This window comes from Panthera pardus, unplaced genomic scaffold (genome assembly GCF_024362965.1).
Source record: "Panthera pardus isolate Hobbes unplaced genomic scaffold, ASM2436296v1 HiC_scaffold_12, whole genome shotgun sequence".
In the NCBI taxonomy this organism is placed as follows: domain Eukaryota; kingdom Metazoa; phylum Chordata; class Mammalia; order Carnivora; family Felidae; genus Panthera; species Panthera pardus.
The window spans coordinates 40,763,124-40,789,695 of NW_026526677.1; the positions used below are offsets into that span (position 1 = coordinate 40,763,124).

Consider the following 26,572-nt stretch of genomic DNA (forward strand, 5'->3'; position numbering starts at 1 on the left):
AGTATCATGAGGAGGTAAAGGTAACTGTAGGCCACGCCAGGGTCCATCTGCACAGGTGTGAGTCAGGGTAGGTGTTAAGCTTAAACTGGTCTGGGTGGTCTGGGCCACCACAGCTCCTGTCCAGGCAGTTGTTACTGCTTGGGGTTGTTTCAGTTTCCATCACAGGATATTTTGCCCCGCAGGTCTTTTGCCTGAGTTAAGAGATAAGCTGGAAATAAGTCATACGGAGAAAGATACCATATGTTTTCACCCTTATGTGGATCCTGAGAAACTTAACAGAAGACCATGGGGGAAGGGGAGAAAAAAAAAAGAGAGAGGGAGGGAGGCAAACCATAAGAGACTCTTAAAAACAGAATAAACTGAGGGTTGATGGGGGGTGGGAGGGAGGGGAGGGTGGGTGGGTGATGGGCATTGAGGAGGGCACCTGTTGGGATGAACACTGGGTGTTGTATGGAAACCAATTTGACAATAAATTTCGTATTAAAAATAAAGAAAGAAGAGTTTAAGGAAGAATGTGGGACAAAGGTCAGTGGAACCAAGCAGGTGAGCAGTAAAGGTCAGCTCTTGGGGTCTAGCTGGTGACAGTCTCAGAACTCAGAGGTGGAAATAGGCCAGGCAGAGATACGGGGGGTGGGGGAGATAAAGTTTAGCCTCAAACTTCCTGCCCAGAACAAGGCCCTTTTCAGAAGGGCAGTGGACTGGGAATCAGGAGGCCGGGATTCCAGGCTGAGTGACCTTGGACAGGTTATTTCTCGCAGACATCAGTTTCCTCACACACAAAGTGTAGGTGGAAAACTGCCGTGCTGGTTAAACAAAAATGGTAGGAACATCCATTCTTGGAAATACTGTGTAGTTGTTAGAACGAGGAAAGCCCTCATGAACCGATACGGAGAGATCTCCACGATGGATTCAGTGAAAGAGAAAGGGCGGAATAGTGAATAGTGTGTACCTGAAGTGTAAAGAGGGGACGAGGACAAAAACATACGTGTCTCTGCATGAAGGAGCTCCAGAAGGAGCTGAGCGACCACGGGTGGTTCGTGTTGGGGGAGGGCCGGGAGATGGGGGCTCAGGAGGGAGCCTCTTCATATGGATGTGGATGTTGTTTCACTTATTAACGATGAGATCGAATTACTCATTTTTTTTTAAAGAAAAAAAAATGAAAGAAAACCTCAGCCTCTGTCTTTATGGAGTCACAAGTGAAAGCAGGGCTGCAGACACACACTCTCATCTATCCGTCTTAGCATTCCAATGATGCCAGGGGTCCCCAGGGCACAGGAGGAAAATCCCCAGCTTCCTTCCAAGGCCCACTGTAGTATGGCTTAGTCAGGAAGTTCCTTCTTAGGTCTGACTTCATTGCCTCCTGATGAGACAGCTAGCACTGCCTCCCTAGTTCCATGTAGCTATGAATACGAATCCCCAGCTCCCCCTGGGTAAATCTCAGCCCTACATTCTCTCCCCCTGAGAACTTGGAATGGTTTGCGATTACTCGGTGGGTGACAGGCCCACTGGTCCTTGTAACCAGCCTGGGAAGGTGAGATACAATGGGAAGAAAAGAGAGGCCGGAGAGAAGCTTGCTGCCCTACTTCTCCTCATTCTCTCCTGTGCACAGTCGTCTCCCCTTGTGTTCACCTGCCCCGTGTCTTCCCCCCCGCCACACACACACACACACACACACACACACACACAGAAGAGCAACTCTGGATCTCCCTCCTAGGCCCTTCCTTCATGGCCTCATCCTCTCCCTGGTCCTCCCAGGTGAGTGCCCACGCCTGCTGTCACCATGACGACCATTCACCATGAGCAGATGCTGCAGGAGCACGTGTCCATGGAGTTCTCCAGCTCCACCACCCACGTGCAGACCTTCTCCCAGACAACCAGGATCGTGGGAGGCAAGTAGAGTGGATGGGAGGAGAAATCGGGAAAGGGCAGCCTTTCTTTCTCCACATCCAGCCTCTGGGCGGCAACGGGGTGAGGGGCGGGGGTGGGCGCTCAGCCGTTATGAGTTCTGGGCCCCTCGGGAGCCTAATATACAAAGGACAACCCTCTCCTAACCTGTGCTTCTAATCTGTACTTTGATAAAGCTTCAGCCAGTGGGATGCTTACCCATAGATCCGATCTCCAGGAAAACAGCTTAGGAAAGTCAGTCACATGCATGTGTGTGAGTGATTGATGAACTTAATTGCTTGAGGAGATCAGAGCCCGAAGCAAATGGATGTATCTCTGATGGCAGAATTTCAGACATGGAGGAAGCTAGGGAAGTAGCTACCTTATCTAGATGTGAGTAATGCTGACCCTGCTCCACTTCAGAAATAGGAGATTTGGAGCTGCCAGTGGAGAGGATGAAGACATAAACAAGTGACCTAAGCTTCCAGGCTCTCAACCCTTGGGGACCGGACTTGGGGGAAAACAGATCTAAGGGAAAGCTGAGAAATGGTCTCAGAGCAGAACAGATTGTTTCAGTCATGTCTCTAGTGAAAAGAGATTAAAAGATGGCCAGAGGCCAAAGTATCCAATATCCCCTCCCAGTCACTGCCCCCCTCCCTCAAAGTCCTGGAGGGACAGAGTCCCTCAAAGTCCTCGTGCACAGAGGTCAGGGCCAGATGAACACTCTATCCCAACCCCTCCTGGTCAGTGAGGCCAGGCAAGTGGAACAGCTGGGGCTCAAGACCAGAAGTTGCAAACTTACGTGATGATAGCAGTGATTCTCAACCCCGGCTGCATATTCGATTGGCTTCGTGTAGCGGGGAGCAAGGAAGGGGAATGAAAAAAAAATAGTGATACATAAGTCTCACCCAGCTGCTAAATCAGGTGTATGGGTGTGTGTGTGTGTGTGTGTGTGTGTGTGTGTGTCTCTTTTTCAAGCTCTCCAGAGATTCTAGCATGTAGCCAGAGTTTAAAACCACTGGCCAGCAGTGTCCAGGCACGGAATATAAATGCAGAAAAAAAGACCGAAGTGAACTGCCGAGGACATCCCCCACCTCAAGGGGCAGCCGCGATTCACTGCCCCCGATCGTTGCCATATGGGGGGTATGAGCTCCATATTGAGAATCCAGAAATGTGAATTTTTATGTGAAATCTCTCATTTTTTAGATGTAGGGCTACTTTTTGTTTGACCATTGTAGACATTAAACATCTGCAGGTTATGGGCAGCCTGCACCCTGCTTGTTTGACCCTTCTGATGGCTACTTAAAAGTGCGTCGGAACACGTTTTTCTCATCTCAGTCCTTCAGGCCAGTGGGGATAATAAAAGCACCTACTTCGCTGGAGTATTGTGAGGATTAAATAACATAACCTCCGAACTGTGTTTAGCATGGTTCCTGACAAAAGGAACGCGCTCTGTGAATCAGAGAAATTGTTTTTAACTGTCAGCTCACTAGCCACCAAGACGGTCTGTAGTTTATACTGAAAAAACTTTTCATTTTCCAAACATAAAATGACATTACTGCATTGAATATGCTCTCTCAGATAAGGTGATTCCCACCCATAGCCCCTCTGGGCTGGGAATGTTTCCTGTCCCTCGCTCAAGAATCACTGCTGCTCCCATAGCAATGAATGCTAAACCGCAGAAGGGCTAGGGGAAGGCAGGCAGCAGAATTCAACTAAGCCACCGGGCCCCTCTTAAGGCTGCTGGGGGACTAGGATTTCCAGGAGAGAAGCCCAAGAGGCCAAGAAACCCCCATCAAAATAAATCTCCTTTTTAAAAAAGAAAAAGGTTGGGAAAAAAGAAAAAGAAAACAATTGGGACCCGGTAACGTGGCCCGATAAACGTGATTGACCAGAGGCCTGGAAGAGGAGGTCGCTCCCCCTGGTGGCTGAAACGTGCCATAACACAACGACCGACTGACGAAAGGTCCTCCTTTTCTGGCCAAAGTCCCCGCGCGGCCCTAAAATGCTCCACCGTCCCCTCAAGAAAAGGTCAATCCTCCAGTCTCGGGCCCATTCTGACCTCTCGCCTGTCACCACAGAGGAAGTCGTGACAAGGAAGTCCTCGAGCACTGTAGAGTTCTTCAGCTTGGTGACTCGGAGTACTGACATCCCTGCAGGCGAGAGCGTCCCCGAGTTTGTGGAGAAGCCTCACCCGGTCACCGCGCCCGAGGGTGTGTCGCTCCCCGTGTGTCCCCAAGCCCCTGGCTGCTTTCTGTTCTTCTCCCGGTGCCCCAATCAGCACCACGACCCCACTGTCCCCCAGTAATGCAAACACTGGTGGCCCCAGGCCCAGGGGCGCTCCCCTGCCGGGGTGGACATGAGACCCCTGGGAGGAGGCAGGGTCCCAAGGTCCGACCTGGAGGCTAAGAGGTGAACTTGTGTCCCGTGCCCACTGCAGGGGATAAAGCTGTGTTCCGAGCCCGGGTGCAGGGGAACCCCAAACCCAACATCTCCTGGAAAAGAGAGAGCGGCATCCCCATCAAGGAGTCGGCCAAGATGTTCTATGACAGCATCAACAAGGAGCACGTGCTGAAGGTGCGGGGACCCGAGCCAGAGAGCCAGTTAGGCCGAGGCCAGAGGCAGGGACCCCAGGGCATGCCGCCGGCCCCATCACGGACAAGAGAGCCACAACTGAACGAACCAAGAAGGGCCATGGGGAAAGAAGCTGTCATTGCCCTAGAGGAGGGGCAGGATAAGAGAGGCCGAATCAGGAGCTGGGGCGTTGCTAGAGTGGGCAGGAGACCAAAATTAGGGGTGAGGCGAAGCAGAGCTAGGGCAAAGCCAAGGAGGGGCAGGAGACCCATCTCTTCCAGAAGGTGAGAGAGCCAAAAGGGAAGGGAGGCCAAGGCTATGGGCGTGGCTAGAAGGGGACGTGGCCGTAGTGGGTGGAACCAGGTTAAATCGGGGTGGCCAGGCACCAAGGGAGGAACTGATCCTAGCGAAGGGGTGAAGGTCAGGGTTCCTGGGCTCTTCAGGGGACACTTCTAGAAGACTCTGGCCAAGGGCTGATCATCCTTAGATCTAACCGGCTTCTGCAACCTCTGGTTCCAGACCCTTGAGGAAAAGGAGAGATGGGTCATGGGGAAACGTGTCCCAATTGGTCCTGCGAGGACATACCATTGTGAAGGGCAAAAAGCCTCCCCTCTCCCCAGCATACAGAACGTTCCTTCTCCCAGTGGCCCCATTACTGGACCCTTAGCCCCACATAGTACACACAGGCTGCCCCAAGGTCCCCCTACTGGCCACCCCTTACACAAATTCTTTCATTCTGAGACCCCACTGGGCTGTGAGTGCCATGTTGCAGATACCACCATTCACCAGTTTCCTCAGCCTAATTCACCGGTTTCCTCAGGCTCAGTCCGGCACCTGTACCAAGGAGTAAATATGTGTTAAAGGAAGGAACACTCAGCCTAGTGGCAGAAACTGCACACAGTTACAACTCAGAGGAAATCCCTGTCGTCTAGCTCACAGCCAAGAGGGAGAATCCTGTGAAGAATCAGGCTACAAACACACACACTCACACTGATGGCTACCTGGAACCTCCACATCATAGAGGCTGCTCAGTCCTCCACACATATACCCACACTCAGTCCCACTCCCCCTCCCCCCCAAAAATGCCCTCCTTTCCCTCCTCACAGAAAGTCTCCCTGGGGTCCTCCTCACTCCCCCACTAATGGCTTGACTCTGATCCAGCTGGAGCCACTGACCTCCGATGACTCTGACAACTACAAGTGCATTGCAAGCAATGACCATGCAGATGCCATCTACACTGTGTCCTTGCTGGTGACAGAAGGTGAGCCAGCTCCCTCTTCCTGGTCTTTCTTCGTAGGGATCAGACTCCTCTGCCTGACCCTGTCCCCTTTTCTGTCTTCAGGTCATGAAAAAATGGATTTCAAAAAGATGTTGAAGAAGAGGTGAGGCTGGGAGGCTCCTCTCCCCAGGGTACTGTCCCTCCACCCTCCAGGCCAGAACTTCTCAAAGGCCTTTGGGGCCCTGAGTTAATGGCCCAGGCTCCAAGAACCCATGAATTAGGGAAGGGAATCTCAAGGTTAGGAGGGCCTCCCTCTGCCTTCAGAGGGAGGTGCTGAGCCCATGCTTGGTACCCACCCCCTCCCAGGGGACTCCCTGCTCCCAAGAAGAAGCAGAAGAAGGGGATAGGTGAGAAAGAGATGCTGGAGATTTTGTCCAAGGTACCCAAGAAGGACTTTGAGAAGGTCTGCATGGAGTATGGTTTCACTGATTTCCGGGGGCTGCTCAAGAAGCTCAAAGAGATGAAGAAAGTGGAGGTGGAGGTCAGTGACCATAGAGGGGCAGGGGTCTGCAGGCAGGGGTCTGGGTCTCTCCGAAAGTGCTGGTGCCTGTGTGTCTCCCAGTGGCAAGGTCTCTCCACCCTGTCCACACATGCTCAAAGGCAAGAGCAAGAAAGGATCTCTACTTCTCTCCCCACTACCCCCAAATGTGTTTGCATAGACTTTGGAGTAGGATAGACCTGGGTTCAAGTCCCAGTTCTACTGCCTTATTAACTGTGTGAACTGCCCCTCAGTTTCTCATTTGCAAAATGAAATTTCTACTTTCCTCTTTCATATGTTTTTGTGTTGTCATCATGCATTCACTCAACCGACTCACAATTATTGAGCATCTACACTGGAATTAGAGGACTTAGGTAATGGGTCCAGGTACATGGTGACTATTCCATGAATGGAGTTCCTTTCTCATGGTCCATGGTGACTATTCCATGAATGGAGTTCCTTTCTCATGGTCCATGGTGACTATTCCATGAATGGAGTTCCTTTCTCATGGTCCATGGTGACTATTCCATGAATGGAGTTCCTTTCTCATGGTCCATGGTGACTATTCCATGAATGGAGTTCCTTTCTCATGGTCCATCATATCTGTCTGCCCCTAAATCTTGCAGGCAGGCAGTGACAGGAGGTTGGGGGAGGCACAGCTGTCCAATCAGCCTAGTCATTTCTCCCCAAAACTTTAAGGAGCTCCTCCAGAATTGGGTTAACAGACTGGGCAGGCCCCAGATGTCCCTGACACCCGCCATTTTATTATCACAATCTCACAGACCATCCGGATTCTGAAGCCCCTGGAAGACATAGAGACCAAGATTGACACCACTGTGGTCTTTGACTGCATCATGGAGCTGAAGGACCCCAATGTCAAGATGATATGGATGAAGGTGGGGAGGGGACACCTCGGCAGGGCTTGCCCTTGCAATATCATTTCCTCTCTGCACCTCCTCCCTTCACAGACACTCTCATTATCTGTCAACCAGGTCCCTCTTCTATTCCAGCAAGAGGATGATGCCTCCTGGGATGACTGAAACTGACTGGGAGCTGGGCTCTATTCTTAGCTGTTTCATCACTTTGCTGTTTGATTTGAGATACTTACTTTCCTTTCTCCATGCCTCAGTCTACCCATCTGAAAAGGATGAGTTAGGTAGTCCTGAAGATAACATTAAGAGTTCAGGTCTCAAGGGAGGCAGGGACCCAGGGTCCCGCTTAGCTAGATGATGTGGCTAAAGAGATCTCGGGGGCCTCTGGTGTGTCTGAGGATCTTAGAGAGGCAGACATTGTACCCTCCAGCTCAGGCTGGCCTTGGGGAATGGGGACCTCTGGAAGCCTCCTAAACTCCTCCCTCAGCTTTTCTACCCATTTCATGAGACAGGATAATGAGCCACTGAGGATCCAGTACTCCCTAGGCAAGTATGATGCGAAGCAGATAGGCACCAAGTACATGCTGGTTATTACCAATGTGAACATGAACGACGCAGGAACCTACAGCCTGTCCGTGGGTGACAAGAAGATGAGAGCAGAGCTCACAGTGCTGGGTATGAATGTGGGCATGAGGGGGAACAAGGAGGATGCAGTCAGATCAGGGGAGGAATTGCCAGGGATGTGGGAGAGAGGACGGTGGGGCCATGCAGGAGAGGACTGCATGGGGATGGACATTAACGGAGGAGGGAGACATGGGGCACAAGGGAGAGAATGAGACAGTAAGTGCCATGGGGCAGTGTAGCATCATGGTTAAGTACACAGTCTCCAGAGTTAGACTGCTGGGGTTCAGATCCCAGCTTCTGTCGCTTAGAAGCTTGTGATTTGGGACAAGTTATTTCACTTCTGCTTGCCTCAGTTTCCCCATATGTAAAATGAGAAATCATAGTAAAATCTATCTATATGGGAATTAGATGCATCCTATGTGCACACTGGCTGGAAGAGTGCCTGGCACATATCTGAAACTACATAGGTACCTTTTAAAATTGCTGTGTTAACGTTACTGGGGAGGAGACCATATGACCATCATGGGAGGGGACTCCAGGATTCACAAGCAGACCAAAAGGAAGGATGCTTTCCCCAGTTGTGGGCTACAGGAGGCCAGTGACCCCTGAGTCTTCATGTCCCCTCTGTCACCCCACCCCTCAGGAGGGACCAGGGCTGCAGCCCAACGACTGCCCCTCCAACTCTTCCACAGATGAGCCGCTGAAGTTCTTGGGAGAGATGACACCAATGAAGGTGACAGAGCGCCAGACAGCTGTTTTTGAGATCCGCCTCTCCAAGAAAGTGCCCAACTTTGTGTGGAAGTTCAATGGGAAGGAGCTGAAGAGGGATGAAAAGTATGAAATCACAGTGTCTGAGGATGGTCTGACCCACACACTTAAAATTAAGGATGCCAGACTCAGCGATGCCGGCGAGTTCTCTGCTGAGGCGGGGGACCTGGTACAGAAAGCCCAGCTCACTATTGACCGTGAGTGGTTGGGCCAGAGCTTGAGGGGTGGGCCTCATGCCACAGCCACCTCCATGCGGGCAGTCATCCATCTATCCACCCATCCACCCATCCATCCATCCATCCATCCATCTCTCCTTGCAAAGCCCTGTGATGGGTTCTAGAAAGACAGAGGGTTCTCTCCTCCACTAACTCCTAGTGTAGTGGGGGAGGCACCAAATGGACTTGGAACATAAGTTCTTAAGCAAGGAGTCAAGACTGGGGTCTTATTACCAGCTGGGAGATCATGGGTCAGGAAATTATTAGCCTTTCCGGCTCTAACCTTATGTGTTATAGCACATCACTGTTAACCACTTGCATTCCTACATTAGAATTCGTTTGGAGAGTTACACGTGAGGCATGTCACACGTGGGAACCGCACTTGACTCCTGTAACGTGGAATCATCATGGCTGTGGTGGTGGGAGACACAGAGGCTGTGGGCACCCAAAGAAGGAGCACCACTTAGTGATGTCAGAAAGGATGTGATGAGGTGATGGCCAAGTTTTACCAAGAACCAAAAGGAGTTCATATTTCAGCAAATGGGGATGAAGACAGGAAATTCTCAGCAGAGGGAACAGCAGGTGTATAAAGGCCCAGACACCAGAAAGACAATGCAATTATGGCTGGAGTTCCAAAGGGCCACTAGAGATACTGACTGCAGTGCTGTGAGGGGGTAAACTGTTATCCCATTTTACATATGAAGAAACTGAGACTCAGAGAGTGAATGCATTGCATACAGTCAGCAAGTAAGGGGCAGAGCTGGGACTCTCTCTGCCGGTTACCTCTGTGGGTCACGTGTTGCACACAAACACATTCAATGCCACAAGTCCCTGTGTTTCTGGGACCAAAAAGAGGAGTAGGGCAGCATGTAGCTGCAGAAAGGGATGTAGGGGGTTGGATGCAGATCCCAGTCTATCTGTCCACAGGCATCCCCATCAAGTTTGTGAGAACCCTAAAGAACGTACGTGTGAAAGAGAGGAGCCGTGCATGCCTTGAGTGTGAGCTGACCTCCAAGGACGTGACGTTGTACTGGAAGAAGGATGGGCAGCTGCTGGAGCGCAGCACCAAGTACAGCATGAGCCATGAGGGCAAGCGAGCAGAGCTGGTCATTGAGGACGCACAGCTCAGTGACAGTGGCGAGTACACCGTGGTGGCCATGCAGGACGGAGACCCCACTGAATACTACAGTACTGCCTTGGTCACCGTGGAGGGTACGTGCTCACCCTGTTAGCTCCCACTGACCAATCCCCCCAGTCCTGGCGGTTCCCTGCCATGGACACTGATCAGCCCCCTACTGACTCCAGCCTCCTCAAATCACGGTCAGTTTCTACTTCCCAGTCTAATCACCCCCATCTACCAAATTCTGACCCTCTCTGACCTCCCAGGCCCTGAACATCTTTACCTCCTAGACCCTGGTCATACCCCATGTCTGGAACCCTATCCAAAATCCCTTGACTTTATCCATCCTTCACTTCCAGACTCTGACCATCCCCAGCAGCCCTGATCATCCGATCCTCCTTGACCTTGACCAGCCCCTGCTCACTAATCCTGATCGGTCCCCACTGACCCTGACCACCCTCAACTCCTAAAAACCCTGGGCATCCCACAGTCTAGCATAACCCCAACTAACCATCCCAACTCCTCTACCCATCTACATTCCCACCATCTATTCTCCTTCTTCAACTGAGCATCTCAAGTCCCCAGTGACCATCTTCCGATGAGCAGGCCCCCATTACCCATTTCCCAATGCTAATTGGACTTTTCCCCAACCTCCCACCTACTTGCTCCAGTTCCCTCCCTGACCATTCTCCTATCGCCCATTGACCATTTCCAAATCTCCTGCTCATCATAAATTATTTTGACAGACATGGCACCCCAGCCCCTTCCCATGGCCATCACCACCAGCCATTTTCACGTGAGTTCCTTTCACCCAGCACCTGCTCCCTTTCTCCCCCAGAGCGTCTGGCCACGGTGAAGAGCGGGATGTCCGACGTGCATGCGGCCACCGGGAGCCCAGCTGAACTGTGCGTGGTGCTGAACGACGAGAAGGTGGAGGGCGTGTGGCTGAAGGATGGCAAGGAGGTCCGAGGCAAGGGCTAGAGAAGGGGGCCAAGGAGGAAGGGGTGGACTGGCCATACATTCGAACTCATGGCCGCCCCTTGCCCCTCGCCCCCCCAGATCACGGACTTGCCCGGCGTGCAGATCGTGAAGCAGGGTGCAGTGCACAAGCTCATCTTCCCCAATATGGGCCCGGAGCACGAGGGCAAGTACACCTTCCGGGCCAAGGGCGCAGAGAGCGAGGCCTCCGTATTCATTGCAGGTAAGGTCGCTGCCCTCAGTAGGCAAGACTCAACCCCTCCGGGCCAGCCCACGTGCTCAGGGCTCCTCCCCCACCCCCATGGGATCTCCTCCACCCCTCATCGCCCCACCCCCCACACCTTCCGGGCGAGCCTGCCCTACCGCCGCCCCCCCCCCCCCCCCCCCCCCCCGGCAGATCCACCTACCATCGACCCGTTGGTGCTGGAGGCGCTGGCCGCGCACACCCGTGACTGTGAAGGTGGGCCACACGGCAAACATCAAGGTGCCCTTCCGGGCGAAGCCACTGCCCAAAGTGACGTGGTACAAGGACGGCATGGAGGTGACAGAAGAGGAACGTGTGTCCATGGAGCGCGGGGAAGACCAGGCGCTGCTCACCATCTCCAACTGCGTGCGTGAGGACAGTGGCCTCGTTCTGCTCAAGCTCAAGAATGACTACGGCACAGCCACAGCCACTCTGCACCTCAGCGTGCTGGGTGAGGGCTGGCCCCCCGCTGGGCTGAGCTGAGGTCATCTGCTGCTCTGCGCTCAGGGCGGGAGGCAGGCTGGGGATGGCAGCTGGAGTTGGCGGTTGAGAATGGCATCTGAGTGCTGGCTTTGCACCAGAAGCCCGCTTTCTAAGTTCCTCACTAGGTGGCCTTGGGCAAGCGGATGAACCTATTGAAGCCTCCGTTTCTCATTTGCCATGGGGTGATTTGGGGCTGGTTTTGGTTTTTGTTGTTGTGTCAGGAGTTTTGTTTTTAGTATCTATTTCAAGTGAATTTAAAGCACATAGCAGGGCGCACAGCACATAGCAGACCTTCCAGTGTTACTGACTTGGAGATGAGGACATGGTTGGAAATAAGGTAGAAATGAAGTGAAAGAGGGGCATTTAGGGATAGAAGCGGGGTTGGTGCGGGAGTTTTGGGGTTGGAAGTGACATGAAGTGAGGGTGGGTGAATGGGGTTGAGGACAAAATGAAGCTGGAAAGATGGAATCGGGTAGGAATGGGGTTGGGGATGGGTTGGAATACAAGAGATGAAGAGCTGACCTTAGTGAGCTCATGGTCAACATGCACACACACACACACACACACACACACACACACACGCCCATGCCATCAAGCTGTGGAGTGAGAAGGTTTGGGTTTTGACTCAATTCAGCAGCATGACTGAACCCCTCTTCTGTGTTCTCGGCTCTGAGGATACAGGGATGGAAGTATTCCAGCTGTTTCTCAACCCAAAAGGGATGAAAACTGGCCAACGTGTAATAACATAAGATAAACTATAATATCACAAAGCACTGGAGTTCTGGAAGCTGCGAGGAGGGGGAGATCTTGTGTGGAAGGGGACAAGGGGTGAATCAGCTGAGACAGGGGCTCCCCGGGTCCCCAGTCCACCTATTCCTAGGCAAGTGAGAGTCTCAGGTGGCCAAAGATCAAACCCTTTGGGCAAGTCTTACAAGGAGGCACAGCGAACACAGAGAAGGGCGAGGGAAATCTATGCCCCAGTTTGGTGGACCTCTGGCAAGTGGGATAAAGCCTTCCTGGTCCCTGTTGTGATGCTCTCTTCTGTCCTCAGACCGTCCGAAACCTCCCCAGGGCCGGGTGGAATTTCTGGAACTCTCGGGTAATTGTGTGCACATGAAGTGGAAGGCCCCCAAAGACAATGGTGGGCGGCCTGTGACCCAGTTCATAGTGGAACGGAGGATGGTCGGCAAGAAGTCCTGGATTAAGATAGGCGAAGTGGACAGCAAACTCACGAAATTTGCCACCAACAAGGTAGAAGAGGGAAAAGCCTACCAGTTTCGTATCCTGGCGGTTAATTCAGAAGGAGTGAGCGACCCTCTGGAAACAGATGAAGTGTTTGCAGGAAATCCCATTGGTCAGTGAGATAGCCCTGTGCTTAGTGGGAAACTCAAGGGTCGGGATGGAGGCCTTCGGCCAGTGAGGGAGGCTAGTCTGTGGGGAATTCTGTGGGGTCATCTCTGTGGCTATCCGATGAGACAGATGGAATCCAGAGTATGAGCAGAACATTATCTTGGGTAGGAATTCTCTACTTTTCCCAGTCAGATCACATGCACAAGACACCCCCCGTGTGTATGTCCAGAACTGCATTCAATTGCAGGGAAATGACTCCACTTGTTTCTCCATTCCAGAAATCACCCCAAATTCAAGTGAGAGTAGTGTTACTTTAGAGATAACCTTGAATCTGTTCTAACTTTTCCCCCAAAGAAGCCCCTTGACAACATGGGTATTTGAATTATGAAAGATAATTAACCTCTGGCAACACCCCTCCCAACTAGTCTCCATGTGTCCATGTGTCAAGACAGTACATTAGGAACTGTGGCTTTGGGGATGACAAGGGTCGAAAGAACCAAGTTGGCGATTCTCAATCTGGGCTCCACAGAATCACCTGATGTCTTTAAAAACATGCTCATGCCTGGCTTCCACTCCCCGGGCCAATTACATTAAACTCTCTGGAGGTAAAACCCAGACATTAGTTAAGAATCATTGGTTTAAGGTGTTTTGTTTTGTTTTGTTTTGTTTTGTTTTTTTAAGGAGGGAGCCAGAGATCAACATGGGGTGGGAAATGTCTACATGCTCCCCCTCCTAACCTCTGCCCTCTGTCTCCCACAGAGCCCCCTGGTCTTGCCTCCCAGCCTCAAGTGACTGATGTGACCAAAGACAGCATGACCATCACTTGGAATGCCCCTACCCAGGATGGGGGAGCCCCAGTGCTCGGCTACATTGTGGAGCGGAGGAAGAAAGGCAGTAGCCTCTGGGTGCCGGTCAACAAGGACCCCATCCAAGGTGAGGTCCTAGGGAGAGAGGCCCAGGAGGACCAAGAGAGGCTCTGCTGGGTGGACCTGTGTACTTCTACTGCCCTGAACATACTCTGTTCCCCAACTCCTTTGAGGATTTTCACAGCATCCCGCCACCCCCTAATCCATGCCCTCTCACCCTATGGTCTCCCATCTCATGGACCCCCTGGCCTCAGGACCCCTCAAACTCCCATTTCAGATACCAAGTGCACTGTGGATGGTCTCCTGGAAGACACAGAATATGAATTCCGAGTTATAGCTGTGAATAAGGCAGGCCCTGGACAGCCCAGTATGGCATCCAACTCAGTGGTAGCCAAGGACCCCGTCAGTGAGTATGGGGTGCCAAACCCCAGCACGTAGTAGAATTATCTGATGCAAGGTAGACAGCCGACTTCTTCTCTGGGAAAGCCTAACAGGATGACCCCTCCACACAGTCTCCACTCTGTGGGAGCTGCCAGCCTAATAGAGGGACAGGATTCACACATAAGAGAAAACCAACAAATAAAGATTGGGCAGGGTGGGAAAAAAGTTATCAAACTTTGAGCATTTCTGGTTAGGCGAGGTGATAGAGGCAGGTCTGAGGATTGGGTAGGGGGATAGTATAGTGTGGATGGTCGGGAGGGGGCTGAGTTTGGGAGATGAGATGGGGGTACCACACACGAATGGAGGCGGTGGAGATGGTTGGGCTAAATTAGGGCGGAGTTTAGAACACAAGGAAACTGATGGGGCGCCTGGGTGGCTCCATCAGTTGAGTGACTGACTCTCGGTTTGGGCTCGGGTCATGATCTCACGGTTCATGAGTTCGAGCCCTGCGTGGGGTCCCACGGCTGACAGCGCGGGGCCTGTTTGGGATTCTCTCTCTCTGCCTCCCCCCTGCTCTTGCTGTCTCTGTCTCTCTCAAAATAAATAACCTTAAAAAAAAATAGAATAGAAGGAAATTGAGGCTGTAGGGTATGTTGAATTTGGAGGGTAGTGACTTCAAGGGTGAAAGTGTTGAGCCGGCGAGAGAATTGAACTTGGAGGTTGTTGAGTGCGCAAGGTTGGCCTTGAAGGTGTGAACTGGGTGTCAGAGGAAGAAGTGCTGACAGCTAGGTTTTAGGGGTACCGGGTGTGGGAAGGGGCACGGGGATGAGTACGGATGAGTTGGGAGGCCGACTCGATGTCTCTGCCACCCAGAGCCCCCAGGCCTGGTGCAGGGTCTGCACGTGTCTGATTCCTCCAACTCCAGTATCTCCCTGGCCTGGCGGGAGCCTGCAGAGGGAGACCCACCTTCTGGCTACATCCTTGAGATGCGGGCTGAAGACACTAAGGAGTGGTCCAAGTGCACAAAGATCCCCATCTCAGGCACCTGCTACACAGTGGGAGGCCTCACCGAGAGGCAGAAATACTTCTTCCGAATCCGGGCTGTGAATGAGGCTGGGGTTGGGGAGCCTGTGGAACTGGATGAGGGGGTTCGTGCCATGCCACCACCAGGTGAGGACGCAGAGAGAGCTGGGGTTTAGGCCTCAACATCCCAGCTCCATACCTTCTTCCCTAGGACCTCATCCCACAGGGGAAAACTGGGTGATGCTATGGGCAAGAAGTCGTCCATACTTGTGCCTGGACAGAGCCAGGCGTGACCCGCCCCCACCAAAAAAACCCCACTCATTGTATGCTAAATAGTATCTACTGTGTGCCAAGAGGGGTGTTGGAAATACAGAAACAACTAAGACACAGGACCTGCCCTAGAGTCCTACATACTAATAGGGGAAGACAGACGAGGGACAAATAAATGCTTCACAGTGTTGGGGCTGCTAATGGTCTGTATGGGCTCTAACAAGAGCATGGAGGAGAGGTTGGGAAAGGCTCTGGATGGGGAGGTTTAAAGCTGAGTCTTCCAGAGAGAGAGAGGTCCACGGCCCCACCTTGGTCTCTTCCCTCTCAGCTGCCCCCAAGTTTGACCTCAGTGCCCGACTGAAGAGTCACATGGTGGTTCGTGCTGGGACAGCCCTCTGCATCCATGCTGCCTTCTCTGTGAGTTGTTCCAGATCCTGGCCCCCAGATGCCCACCAAGATGGCTGCTGTAGCTATCAGAGTCTCTGTCTCGGCCCCTCGCCAGAACCCTGGCACTAGAGCCTGGCAGGAGACTTCTCAACAGTGGGAGCCCCAAATATCACCTCGGTGACCCCAGTGCCATCTTCTGTCACCACACAGGGCTCACCACCACCTAACGTGATCTGGCAGAAAGACGGCATCCCCACCAAGGGCAGGGAAACCATCACCAAGGGCAAAAACCATTCTCAGTTCCTCATCAACAGCACCAAGCGCTCTGATTCAGGGGTGTACCGCATCTTGCTCCAGAATGAGTTTGGAGAGGCATCCTATGACATCCACGTGCGTGTGGCAGGTATGACAGTAGGCAGAGGCCTTGGGGAGGTATCCTTGCACACACTCCAAAATATAACTCCCCACTGCTGCTCGAGTTCCTATCACTGCCAAGCCAGGCCTTAAGGTAGTGAAGTCTTGTCTGGCACCACAAAACAAGACTTTATTGGCCTTTGCCTTAATGGGGAGGTTTCTTTCCGCTTTTTCTCAATGCCCTGAAGCCCTAGAGGCATTGAACTAGGACCAAATCCTTGTTTCAGTTTCCGCACGCATATCTGATGAGCTTTGAGGCATTTGCAGAGGATGGATGGCAGAGAGAGAGCAGAAAATGAGTGGGAATCAGGAGGGATAGATGGAAATTAGTCCATTAATAATTGCAGTGGCCTCATAGTAGTGAGGGCTAGAAGCTTTATAATAAAGCCTTAAACTCCCAAGGGATGAAGGGATAAACTTTTATTGAATAGTTACTATGTGCCAAGCACTTTACTCAGCATTTCTGTGATAGTTATTGTAAGCCCTATTCTGCAAACAAGGAAACAGGTCTCAAAAAAAGATAAGTAACTTGCCCAAGTTCACAGGGCTGGTAAATGGCAGAGCTATGCCTCAGAAATAGTTCTTTCTGACTCCAAAAAATACCAGCGGCCTGAGACTCAAAGAAGGGACATTCCCCGTCTCATCTTACATGGGGCTTGGCAGGTGGCTGTGGTGGGGCATAATTCTTCAGGCCCCCAAGGGTGGCTGTTGGACCTTGTGGTTGTTCCAGATTTTCCGCGGCCGCCCACAAACCTACAGCTGTTTGAGGAGGTCCCCAACACAGTGACTCTGACCTGGAACCACAGCCCTGACGTGCAGGAAGATAGTGAGGCCCACTATGTCATCATGAAGCGGGATGCCAGCAGCCCCACCTGGTTCACAGCAGCGGAGCGCGTCTTCAGCAACAAGTACACGGTGACTGGGTTACTCCCTGGCAGGAAGTACTACTTCCGAGTAGTGGCCCGGAACGAAATTGGTGACAGTGACCCACTCGACTCCAAGGATACCTGGCTCATCGTCAAGGACAAGAGTGAGTCAGGAAACTCTGGGGTTTGGGTTATATCCCTGATGGCAGGGATGACATGGGGATTGCCAGGGGTACCCGGGGTTTGAGGTAAAATCTGAGAACCACTGAGGCAGAAAAGGCTAACGTCAGGGATGCTGGGAAGAGAAGTAGTGATCCAGAAGCCTAGAGGAGGAACTACCTTGTACGTACTCTGAGGGGGTGGAGGTGGGGGGCGCCCTTGGGGGTGGGGATGACAGTGGAGGTGGGGGTGCCCTTGGGGACGGGGATGACAGGGGCGGGCCGGCTGTTTAGAGCTGAGACGTGGTCCCCTGAGCCAATGGGTCACGGGGATGAGGGCTGGGGATGATGTCCAGGAACCCTGGAGGGAAGGGGTTAGGGGTAGGGATAGCGTCAGGAAACTGGAAATGAAGAGCTAAATGGAGACTAGCAGAGACCACGGAGGCTGACCTGATGCTGCAAAAGCTCGGATGGGAGTTAACAGCTCGGCCAGGAAGCTGGCAGCTGGAAAGAAGTTAGGACCCCTGGGTCTGGAAAAGCGTGAAATCCCACGCCCTGGGTTTTGATAGTGGAGCCCTGGAATGACAAGGGAGTGGGAGGGTGGCCGAATGGAACCTCGGGTGCTGGCGTAAGGTGGGGGCCCCAAAGTTGAGAGCGCGTGGGAATGTAGCCCGGGCCAGGGGGGGCTCCGGGGAGCCTTTGAGCTCTCAGCGGGTGGGCATCGGCCGGGGTCCCAGGCGCGCTCACAGCCCACCGCGTCCCGCCCGCGCAGTCGAGGACCTGAGCGCCAAGCTGAAGCCGTATGAGCAGAAGGACTGGCGCCACGCACCGCGCTTCCTGATCCCGCTCAAGCCGCACACGGTGCTGCGCGGCCAGGACTGCACCATGACGTGCGCCTTCCTTGGGAACCCGCGGCCCACGGTGACCCTCTACAAGGGCGACGTCAACATCACGGCCAACTCCAAGTTCTGGTACAACTCCACCAGCGGGGTGTGCACAATCGTCATCCCCACCTGCACACTCAAGGACAGTGGGGAGTACAGCGTGCTGGTGGAGAACGAGCTGGGCAAGGACCGCAGCAGCTGCGCGCTCACGGTCTACGGTGAGGGCACCCGCAGAGCCCGCCTGGGGGCGGGGAGGCAGCCCTGCGTCCCATCTGGGCCAGAGGCGCAAGATGGCCATCTCGTGGTGCATTTTTTCATTTACTCTGCCAACAGGTGGTGTAAACATTTCACCAACGGGCCGTACTCGGTGCCTCTCCCCCATCCTCTCGATGTCATTTGTTACATGTCTGGAGCCTCCAGGCTTGGGAGTTTGCAATCCCTCGGTAGACTGTAGTTTGCAACCCTTAGTGGGCCTAGACTTGCCTTTGAAAAAGATACTGGTGATCGGGCCTAACCCAGACTGGCCAGGCACAATCTCCGTGGCGGGGTTCTGGAAGGAATTTTTATGTTTACGAGATTTTACAAGTGATTCTGATGTGCGACCAAGATTGAAAGCTCCTGGTGTAGGATAAGGACAGGTGGGAAGCACCGGGAGGACGGAACCTAGTGGAGACCCTTCCTCTGCACAGGTGTGCCACACCTCTACCCAACGTGTGTACGTGCAGGGGAAGTGTTTTCTCTTCCTACACACTCTTTTCACAACCACACAGCTAGTAGCAGGACTTCTCCCAATGCAGAGCTGACCTGCCCTGCTCCCTTTTACTTAAACTCCCTAACTCTCCCATGATCTTCTGGAGGAAACCCCAAGCAGCAAGGCTCCCCGCACTGTCTCCCCTGTCCCCCACATCTACTTTTCCGGCCTCATCCTCTGCCGCTCCCTGAACTCTCCGCGGTGGTCCTCTGGTGTCCTGCTGTAAGTCCCGTTCCTCGGGGAAAGACCACATCCTGTCGCTCTGTCTCTCAAGTACTCGGCTAGGTATCTGGCCCTGAGATGATGCCTCCAGGGCGGCTGCTGAACTGTGTGACAGAACTGGGCCAGGGAAGGCACTGTGGGAGACATCCAGCTTTCATTCCACAGCTAGAGAAATCCCTGACAGCTTAATTCTGGTTGTAAGCACGTGGGCCCACGGCCCTGGCTCCACCACCGTCCAGCCATGTGACCTTGGCAAACCACTCTGAGCCTGTTTTCTCATCTACTTCTTGGGGGCTGTCTTGAGGCTTAAATGAGATAGCGCACAGAAGTGACTGGCACAATGCCTGGCAAATATTGAGTTCTGAATAACTGGCAGCTCTCGGCCCCACACGCCCAGCTGACCTTGGGAGACGGGGGCCTTAACTGCAAGTCCAATAATTTGAAGTTTCCCTTCCCTCTAGCAACACTGACAAATACTTGCTTTGCTCTTTCAGACAAGGATGACAAGTCAATTCTGGCGTCAGTCACCGAGAGTCTGCAGAAGAAGTCCAAGCACCTTATGTGATCTCCGGCCCAGCCCAGGCATCAGGAGGATGTTGTTATAGGTGGTTTCTGGGCCTATCCTGTGTGTGTCCCCAGTGACGGCGGCCCAGTTCGCTCCCTGGTGCTTGTCAGTGAAGTCATGGGACAATAAACTGACTAAGCTCACCCCTGCCTGTTCCTGAGGTTGGCATGGAGCAGGGACCAAGGATATGGGCTTGGGAGTGGATGGGGATACAGAGGACACGCACCCCCAGAGCTTAGTCCAAACCCACCCGCATTGGGGGTGACCAGCCGCTTTTTGACTGGGCCTTGGCTTGCCTTCCCCTCCTCTGCAGCGACATTGCACCCTCCCCTCCCCTCAGGGCAGGGGAGGACGCATCTTATAGGCTTCATTCTTCTCCCTATCCTCCCCCCTTCACCCCCCCCCCCAGCACTTCTTAACCAGGTAGATCTGCCCTCAAGAGTTCTGGGGTTTGAAGGGATCAGGGCCTTGCTTCTTTAGTGTCTAGAGTTCCTGGTATTTGGGAATTAATGCTTCTCAAAGCTAGAAACGATTGGTCATCCAGCTCACTAGGTCTCATACTTAGGTTTTACTGCAGAATCTTCCCCATTAAAAAAAAATTGTAAGAAACTACTGGACTCCAAACAAGGATGGGGGGGTGGGGGGTTGTCTCTGGGCCACTCTCTTCTACTTATCCTTTTCCTGTCTCCCACCAGGTATCTCTGTAAAAATCCTAGTCTGAAAATCACTAATTCACCCACCACCCAGACAGGGCTGAACCTTCTCTATCCTGTCCCCACGACTCTACAACCCTTTTACTAATGGCATATTCACCACCACCCAGGGCTTTCCTCTCTTCTTCTGGGTCAGAGCATTGCCCATTAAGATGCAAATGCCCCTGGAACAGGGTGACACATTATTTTGCCAGAGCTTCCCATCTAAAGTACAAATCAACTAATCTAATCTTACTCCTCCCCACTGTTTAATGGAGCCCAGAGTTCAAGGAGAGAGGAAACACTTGAAGGGAATCTGGATCATTTTGGAACAGGCAGTAGGTCTGGGAGGAGGCGGGCAGCAGTAGAGGGCACTGGGTCACTAAGAGTCAGCAAAGGTGCTAGGTGTCCGTGCACAGGGGAATGCATCAAAGACAAAATCGGATGGTGGCAAATACTGCCCATCCCCCACCCTCCTGAATTATATCCACACCCATACACGTGACCAGGGAAGGGAGACCCACTCCAGCAGGCACCATGTCACCAGAGCCAGGGAGCCAGCCTGGCGCCAAGATGCACTGGCCAGCACTGTGACCCAGGCTGTAAGGACATCCAGGGCCCCTGGCACCATGCCCCCACCCCTTTCTCTCCAGGACAGGCACACGCCACACAAGCAGACAAGCAGAGCAGCCAGTGGCCCTTGGTTTTTATTTTTTTCACATGAACAGCAAAGGATGGCGTTGTCCCATCCTTGCTCCTTTTGCATTGAATGTGCCTTAGGTCTTATGACCCTAGAATGTCATTGGAGCCCTCTCCTCTTGCTCCCAGTGCAGAAGGGGCAGAGAAGAAAGCACTGATGGTGGTGGGATGGGGTCCCAGCTCTCTAAGCCAGGCTCAGCACCCCCTCAGCAACTCCCTGAGGCCCTCTCCCTATAAGACTTAGACAGCAGGACAGAGACAGATGGCACAGAAAGACCCAGACAGTCTGGGAGACAGACCACACACACACACACACAAATTCACACGCACAGACACACATACAGGCTGGCCCCTTCCTTTGGTATAGTTCACCCTAACCCTGGGGATAGGGTCTAAAGGTGGCGGTGGTGGTGGTGGGCCTGAGCTCTGGACTGGCCTCTGAGAGAGATGGGGCCAACTTGAATCATTGGTAGCCCAAGCTCCTAGGCCAGTGAAGTCCCCAGTCTTCCCTACCTGGGCAGACACCCCTTCACCTTCCCACCCACCACTTAGAAACGGAGATAGTTCAAGTAACAAGGATAGATGAGGGAAAGGAAGATTCCATTCTCATCCAGTCTTCTCACCTAGGGGCCTGTGAAACAGGTTTCAAGCCCTGGGTTTGGGTCATCTCAGGTCAGGTTTTTCCCCTCTTCACTCGACTCTTGTGCAGATCAGAAAGAATGGGAGTGGGGTGAGTCAGACTCTTCCATCTAGAAGCGGGGGGAGGTCAAGACGCTGAGCACCATTGCCCTCTGGAGGGGCTTTGACGGCCCCTATGGGGTTAGAGGTGGGGAGATGTCTAATTCTGGCTCCAGCAAGGAGAATTAGGCTGGCTCTTTTTAACTGTAAGCATTGTTCTGGAACACCAACTTTGCTAGAGAGATCCTTTTCCTGCTTACCCCCCTTCAAATGTGTACATTTCCGAAGTGGTATCTACTGCCCCAGGTCAGTCCTGCAGCCATCCTGACTCAGTTCTTGCAGGTTCTGGACCCCTCCCCCAGGAGGAGAGAGGGGTAACCACACCCTGGCTTCTCAATTGGCCTTGCTCAGTCTGTAGTCTTCCACTGGCTCCCGGCTCTCAACAGCTGACAAGGCGATGAGCATCTGGGCAGCATAGTAGGTGGACATGATGAGTGCCCGCGAGTAGGGCACAGGGAAGCAGAACTTGTTGAGGGCGATGGTCAGGTCTGAGATGATAAAGAGCAGTGCACCACTGCCTGCTGCCAGCTCAGTCCAGCGCCAGGCTGCCCCAACCAGCCGTAGTCCTGCCATAGCCCGCCAGCCCATGAAACTGATAAGGGCCACATAGACCCCCACCAGGTAGGTGAAGGCACCTGAGAGGCCTGGGTAGAGAAGAGCATAGCACAGGCCCGACAGCACTGCCATCACCAGACCTGTCCGAAGAGCCAGTGGCCGCATGCCAAAGGCCGAGGCGTAGAGCATGTGGGTCACGGCAAACATCAGCAGACCTGGGAGTGAGAGGGGATGAGGGGATGCTGAGGGCAGGCTCGGATGAGTAATGAGGAACATGGGGTGGCGGGGGGGGGGGGGGGGAGGGGAGTGCTTGGGATAACCCAGGAACTTTGTTTGGGGAGTATCAGGGGTGGGAAGAAATCCACAAAGGTAAAGATACCACCCCCTCCCCTGAGGAACTCCAGAGCCGATCACCAGATCCTCTGTCAGGCAATCCTCCAATAAGGGCCCCACGGTCTTTGGCCTCACAACCCCTCAGATGCCCCATATTCTTGTTCAAAAGCTCCCTCTCCCAAATCCTTGGCCACCTAAGACCCTCTAGCGCCCAGCCCCAGGATTCCTCCCAAACAGCTACTGTGGCAACTGACCGTGCACAAAGTAGCCCTGGTCTTGCCAGATGAGGAAGGCATCACCAAGAGCGGAGAAGACGAGCCCCACAAAGATGCGGGTGGCACTGGGGTGGGTCAGCAGGAATCCTAGGCCATGGGCCAGAAGGAAGAGCCAGAGGCAGAAGATGGGCAGGCACTTGATGAGGGCGCTGACCCACGATGGGCTGGACGAGGGCAGCCAGAGCACAAAATACACGCAGGTGGCCTTGAAGAAGGGCACCAGCTTGGGTCCCTCACTCTTCACCTGGAGGACATAGGACAAGGGCAGCACTCAACACTTACGAGCTCAGAAGATCACAGAGGTGTTCGGAGCCAGCACCCTCAGCCCAGACGTATACCCCAGAGCCAGGCCCACCTTCCAAGTAGGGAGGGTTGACATGCAGAAATTCAGTCTGGCCTGTCCCAACTAGCCAGCAGAGTGTGAACATGCCCATCATCACCCTGAGGCTTAATTGATTAGGAAGGGGAGGGGCTCCGCTTTCCTGCTGCCCACATCCACTCTTGGCCCTAGGGCAGGACCAGAATGGTCACTCACTGAGCAGAAAACAGGTCTTGGGACAAAGTCCCCTCCCGCAGGCCAATGCTTCTCCTTTCCTGGCCCCTCCCTGTCCCTCCAAAACCCCTTTAACCCGTCTCTGCCACCATCAGCCACCAGCTGTCTGGAATGGAGTGAAGTCAGCAGGAAACCACAGAGACGCCACAACTAGCCACCTTGTGATCTTCAGTGGGGCCAGTGCACAGGCTTAGGGCCCTGGCAACACCGGGTGAGTGCCAGGAATGTGTGAGGGTGGGCACCTCAGCCCCCACAGGCTCTTTCCTTGGCCAGTCTGCTCCTCAGCCTCCACTCCAGCTGCCCCTAAAGGTACCAGCCTAAAGGTGCCAAGAAGGGCAAGGAGAGGAGATACGGATGCTGGCTAGAGAAGGATTTCAGGGATTGGGGAGTTGCAAGGGGTTGTCTGTCGGTCAGTCTCATTTCTCTGAGAACAAGAGCAACTCAAGAGCTCATCAGAAAGAGGCAGGAAGCGGGGGAGGAGTTCTCTTTCCAGCTTTTGCGCTGGAGCCAGCAGACTGGCTGGGAGGAGATGTGGAACTGAGAGGGGGGAAGTAACAGCAGCTGACTTGGCCTCAGACGGATCAGGGGGGAGGGCCACTAAAGAAAGGTGTGTCTAAGGCCACTGCAGGTACTCTCCAAGCTAGGGAGGGGGGCAGATATCCTCAATCTGTGACACCCTGAAGCTCCTTTGCTTGGGCTTCTGGTACAGGGTCTCTATGGATGGTTCAGAACGGTTGAGGTTCCCTGTATACCCACATTCTGCCCAAAATGATTGTGCCTCTGGCTGGGTGAGCTGTCCAGCACAAGGCTCTGGGAGCACACTGACTTCCAGACTGCCAGTTACCTGACGGCTGATCGGACTGTGATGAAGGAGGTTGGGAAGAGGCAGATGCGTAGGTCCAAGGTCCAAGCCTGCCCTTGCTCCGACGGGAGTGAGAGCAGGGAGAAAAGATGACTAAGTCCCTTCCTATGGAGATCTCCCCCCATCCAGGCTCGTCAGGGCAGGGGCATGGGCGGAGGAGGAGACTGGAGGAGATGGACGGCCACACAGTCCCCAGTTCTCCCCATCAACCACCAGCCTGCCCTTGGAAGCATCAAGGTCTGCTCCATACCCGTCCCCCAGCCCCATGTGTCCTATGAGGAGAAACAGGCAGTAGTAGCTGGCGAGACTTTGACAATCATAGAGAATCCAACACTAGAAGTGGAAGGGTGGGGAAAAGAGACAAACGTTCGAGTTGAGAAAGTCTGAATGGGAAGCAATGTCAAGAGAGAATGACCCCTCTTCCTCCAGCACATTACCAATGCTGCTTGGACTCAGGGACATCCCCTCCCCCGCCCCAGACTTGTTTATGAGATAAGGAACCGAGGGAAAAGATTTGGGCCAGGATTCCCAGGAGGGCCCAGTCACCCTCCTGCCCTCCCCGCCCTCTCCCACGCCCTCTCCCACGCCTCCCTGTGGTCTGCCCACGCAGGACCGCCGGCCAGCTGCTGTCCTCTACCTCTTCCCGGCAACCAGCCCGCCGACCCGCGTCGGACACACAGACATCAACAAAGTCACGCTTCCGAGTCACATGCCCACTGTTTTCCTCCCTCCGGCGGGCGGGCAGGGGCTGCGTGGAGGAGGGGCGCCGCGGGTCCGGGGAGCGGTGGGGGGGGGGGGGGGCCTTGACAGCGCCCACCTCCCTCCCGGGGACGCCGACCGCCGCGAGATCCCTGCCCCTTCCACGGCCCCCGGCGGCCTGGCCTGCCGCAGCCCAGTCCCCAGGCCGGTGGGCGCCGGACACTGGCTCGCTCGCTCGCGCACTCACCACAGTGACTGGGGACACCATGGCGGCGGCGGCGGCGGCAGCGGCTGGCACTCCGCTCCGGGCTGCAGCGGCCAGGACGCGCCCGTGGCCAGGTGAGTAGGCGAAGACGTAACAAAGCCCGGGGTGACGGACAATACCTCCCGCTCGCCGCCGGGCGCTGGGGTTTCTGTCTGCGATCCCCACGACGTCATAGCACCCACGGCCAATGAGCGGCCTGGAGTCGGGGGGCGGGGCGCTAGAGACCCCGCCCCTCTGGGAACCTGTGCCAGGGCATCCCAGAACGTGACCGTGACCCCCCCCCCCCAGGCCCTGGACGAGGACCGAGCTTGACTGAGAGACAAACACATTCCTGTAGTGTACACGAGGCCACACACATCTCCTAACCCTGGGGATACAAGGCGATTCCCTCCCGTCTTTAAACATGCAGCACACACGGACATAGTTACGATTAGACCCACAACCTTCACTGTGTACCCACACACGTCTAAAGGACACACAATGGGCAGGGTACACACAATCTTCAAGCTGAAAAGAGGCACTCAAATAGGTACACAGCAGCCCATAGACTCGTGGTCCTAACATATATACAAACATGTACAGAATCACAATTACCTTTAGGCATCATACAAGTACTCAGACACAAACCCAGAAACCGCATTTGGACTCCCATCCCTCATGGTAAAAACAGGGACACATATACAGGCACGCAGCAGCCTCCGGAGCACCGATACTTAATTGCTCTTGGGCACACGCCTCTCATAGCTCAGAGAAGACAGTAACACGAGAACATACCAGAATGACTGACAGGCAGACCTGAGCATACTTACGGACCCGAAGGAGTATACTAACTTTCTCAAAAATCCAGCTTAAGCAAATTTAATGTCTGTATTGCACAGACTAAAGGTACACAGGCACATTTGGAACAAAGTCTCATCAGAATCATGGGAATTACATGGGTGGACAGGTATGCAAATGGACTGAAATCTAGTCCCAGTTTTGCCACTTGCATGCTGTGTGATTGGTAAATCACTTCCCCTCTCTGGCTTTGATTTCCTTATATATAAGATGAATGCATAATCTGTAAGTTTCCTCCCAAGCCCAACGTGTTGTGTAGGATGGGGACGAGCGGGCTGTTGGTGTCAGGAAATACAAGTCCAAGAGGCTTCCTGAAGACAGAGATTTCAGATACTTCTTAAAGTATGACCGGTGGTCTTTGATCTGCAGTAGGAGGGAAGTAGCTGTGTGCCAGGCTTTGGGGACTCG

At 53.7% G+C, this 26,572-nt stretch overlaps 2 protein-coding genes and 1 long non-coding RNA gene across 4 annotated transcripts; 1 reads left to right on the top strand and 2 right to left on the bottom strand.

The window, feature by feature from the left end:
- Positions 1 to 1,780: 1,780 nt before the first annotated feature.
- IGSF22 (immunoglobulin superfamily member 22) lies at positions 1,781 to 20,235 on the top strand. The gene is given in 23 exon segments (XM_053899908.1): positions 1,781 to 1,889; positions 3,966 to 4,097; positions 4,325 to 4,461; positions 5,620 to 5,719; positions 5,801 to 5,840; positions 6,044 to 6,218; positions 6,998 to 7,111; positions 7,600 to 7,762; positions 8,404 to 8,676; positions 9,622 to 9,906; positions 10,653 to 10,777; positions 10,874 to 11,015; positions 11,190 to 11,239; positions 11,241 to 11,487; positions 12,571 to 12,873; positions 13,629 to 13,802; positions 14,013 to 14,141; positions 14,990 to 15,286; positions 15,738 to 15,826; positions 16,007 to 16,199; positions 16,941 to 17,240; positions 18,007 to 18,336; positions 19,586 to 20,235. Coding segments are annotated over 23 exon segments (3,978 nt in total). The 3' UTR covers positions 19,657 to 20,235.
- Positions 4,461 to 10,881, bottom strand: LOC109271232 (uncharacterized). The gene is made up of 3 exons (XR_002081889.2): positions 10,633 to 10,881; positions 5,180 to 5,292; positions 4,461 to 4,980 (listed from the first exon to the last, which is right to left on the bottom strand). It is a non-coding gene; the product is annotated as an uncharacterized LOC109271232 (long non-coding RNA).
- An 802-nt stretch (positions 20,236 to 21,037) lies between the features above and the next one.
- On the bottom strand, positions 21,038 to 25,438 carry TMEM86A (transmembrane protein 86A). Of its 2 annotated transcripts, none has more exons than XM_019456497.2 (3): positions 25,310 to 25,438; positions 22,928 to 23,192; positions 21,038 to 22,555 (listed from the first exon to the last, which is right to left on the bottom strand). In XM_019456497.2, exons 1-3 carry the CDS (start codon positions 25,328 to 25,330, stop codon positions 22,119 to 22,121), a joined length of 723 nt encoding a protein of 240 aa, XP_019312042.1. In that variant the 5' UTR covers positions 25,331 to 25,438; the 3' UTR covers positions 21,038 to 22,118. The 2 variants fall into 2 exon arrangements, with proteins under 2 accessions (XP_019312042.1, XP_053755882.1); XM_053899907.1 differs by lacking the exon at positions 25,310 to 25,438 and adding an exon at positions 23,304 to 24,899.
- Positions 25,439 to 26,572: the final 1,134 nt, after the last annotated feature.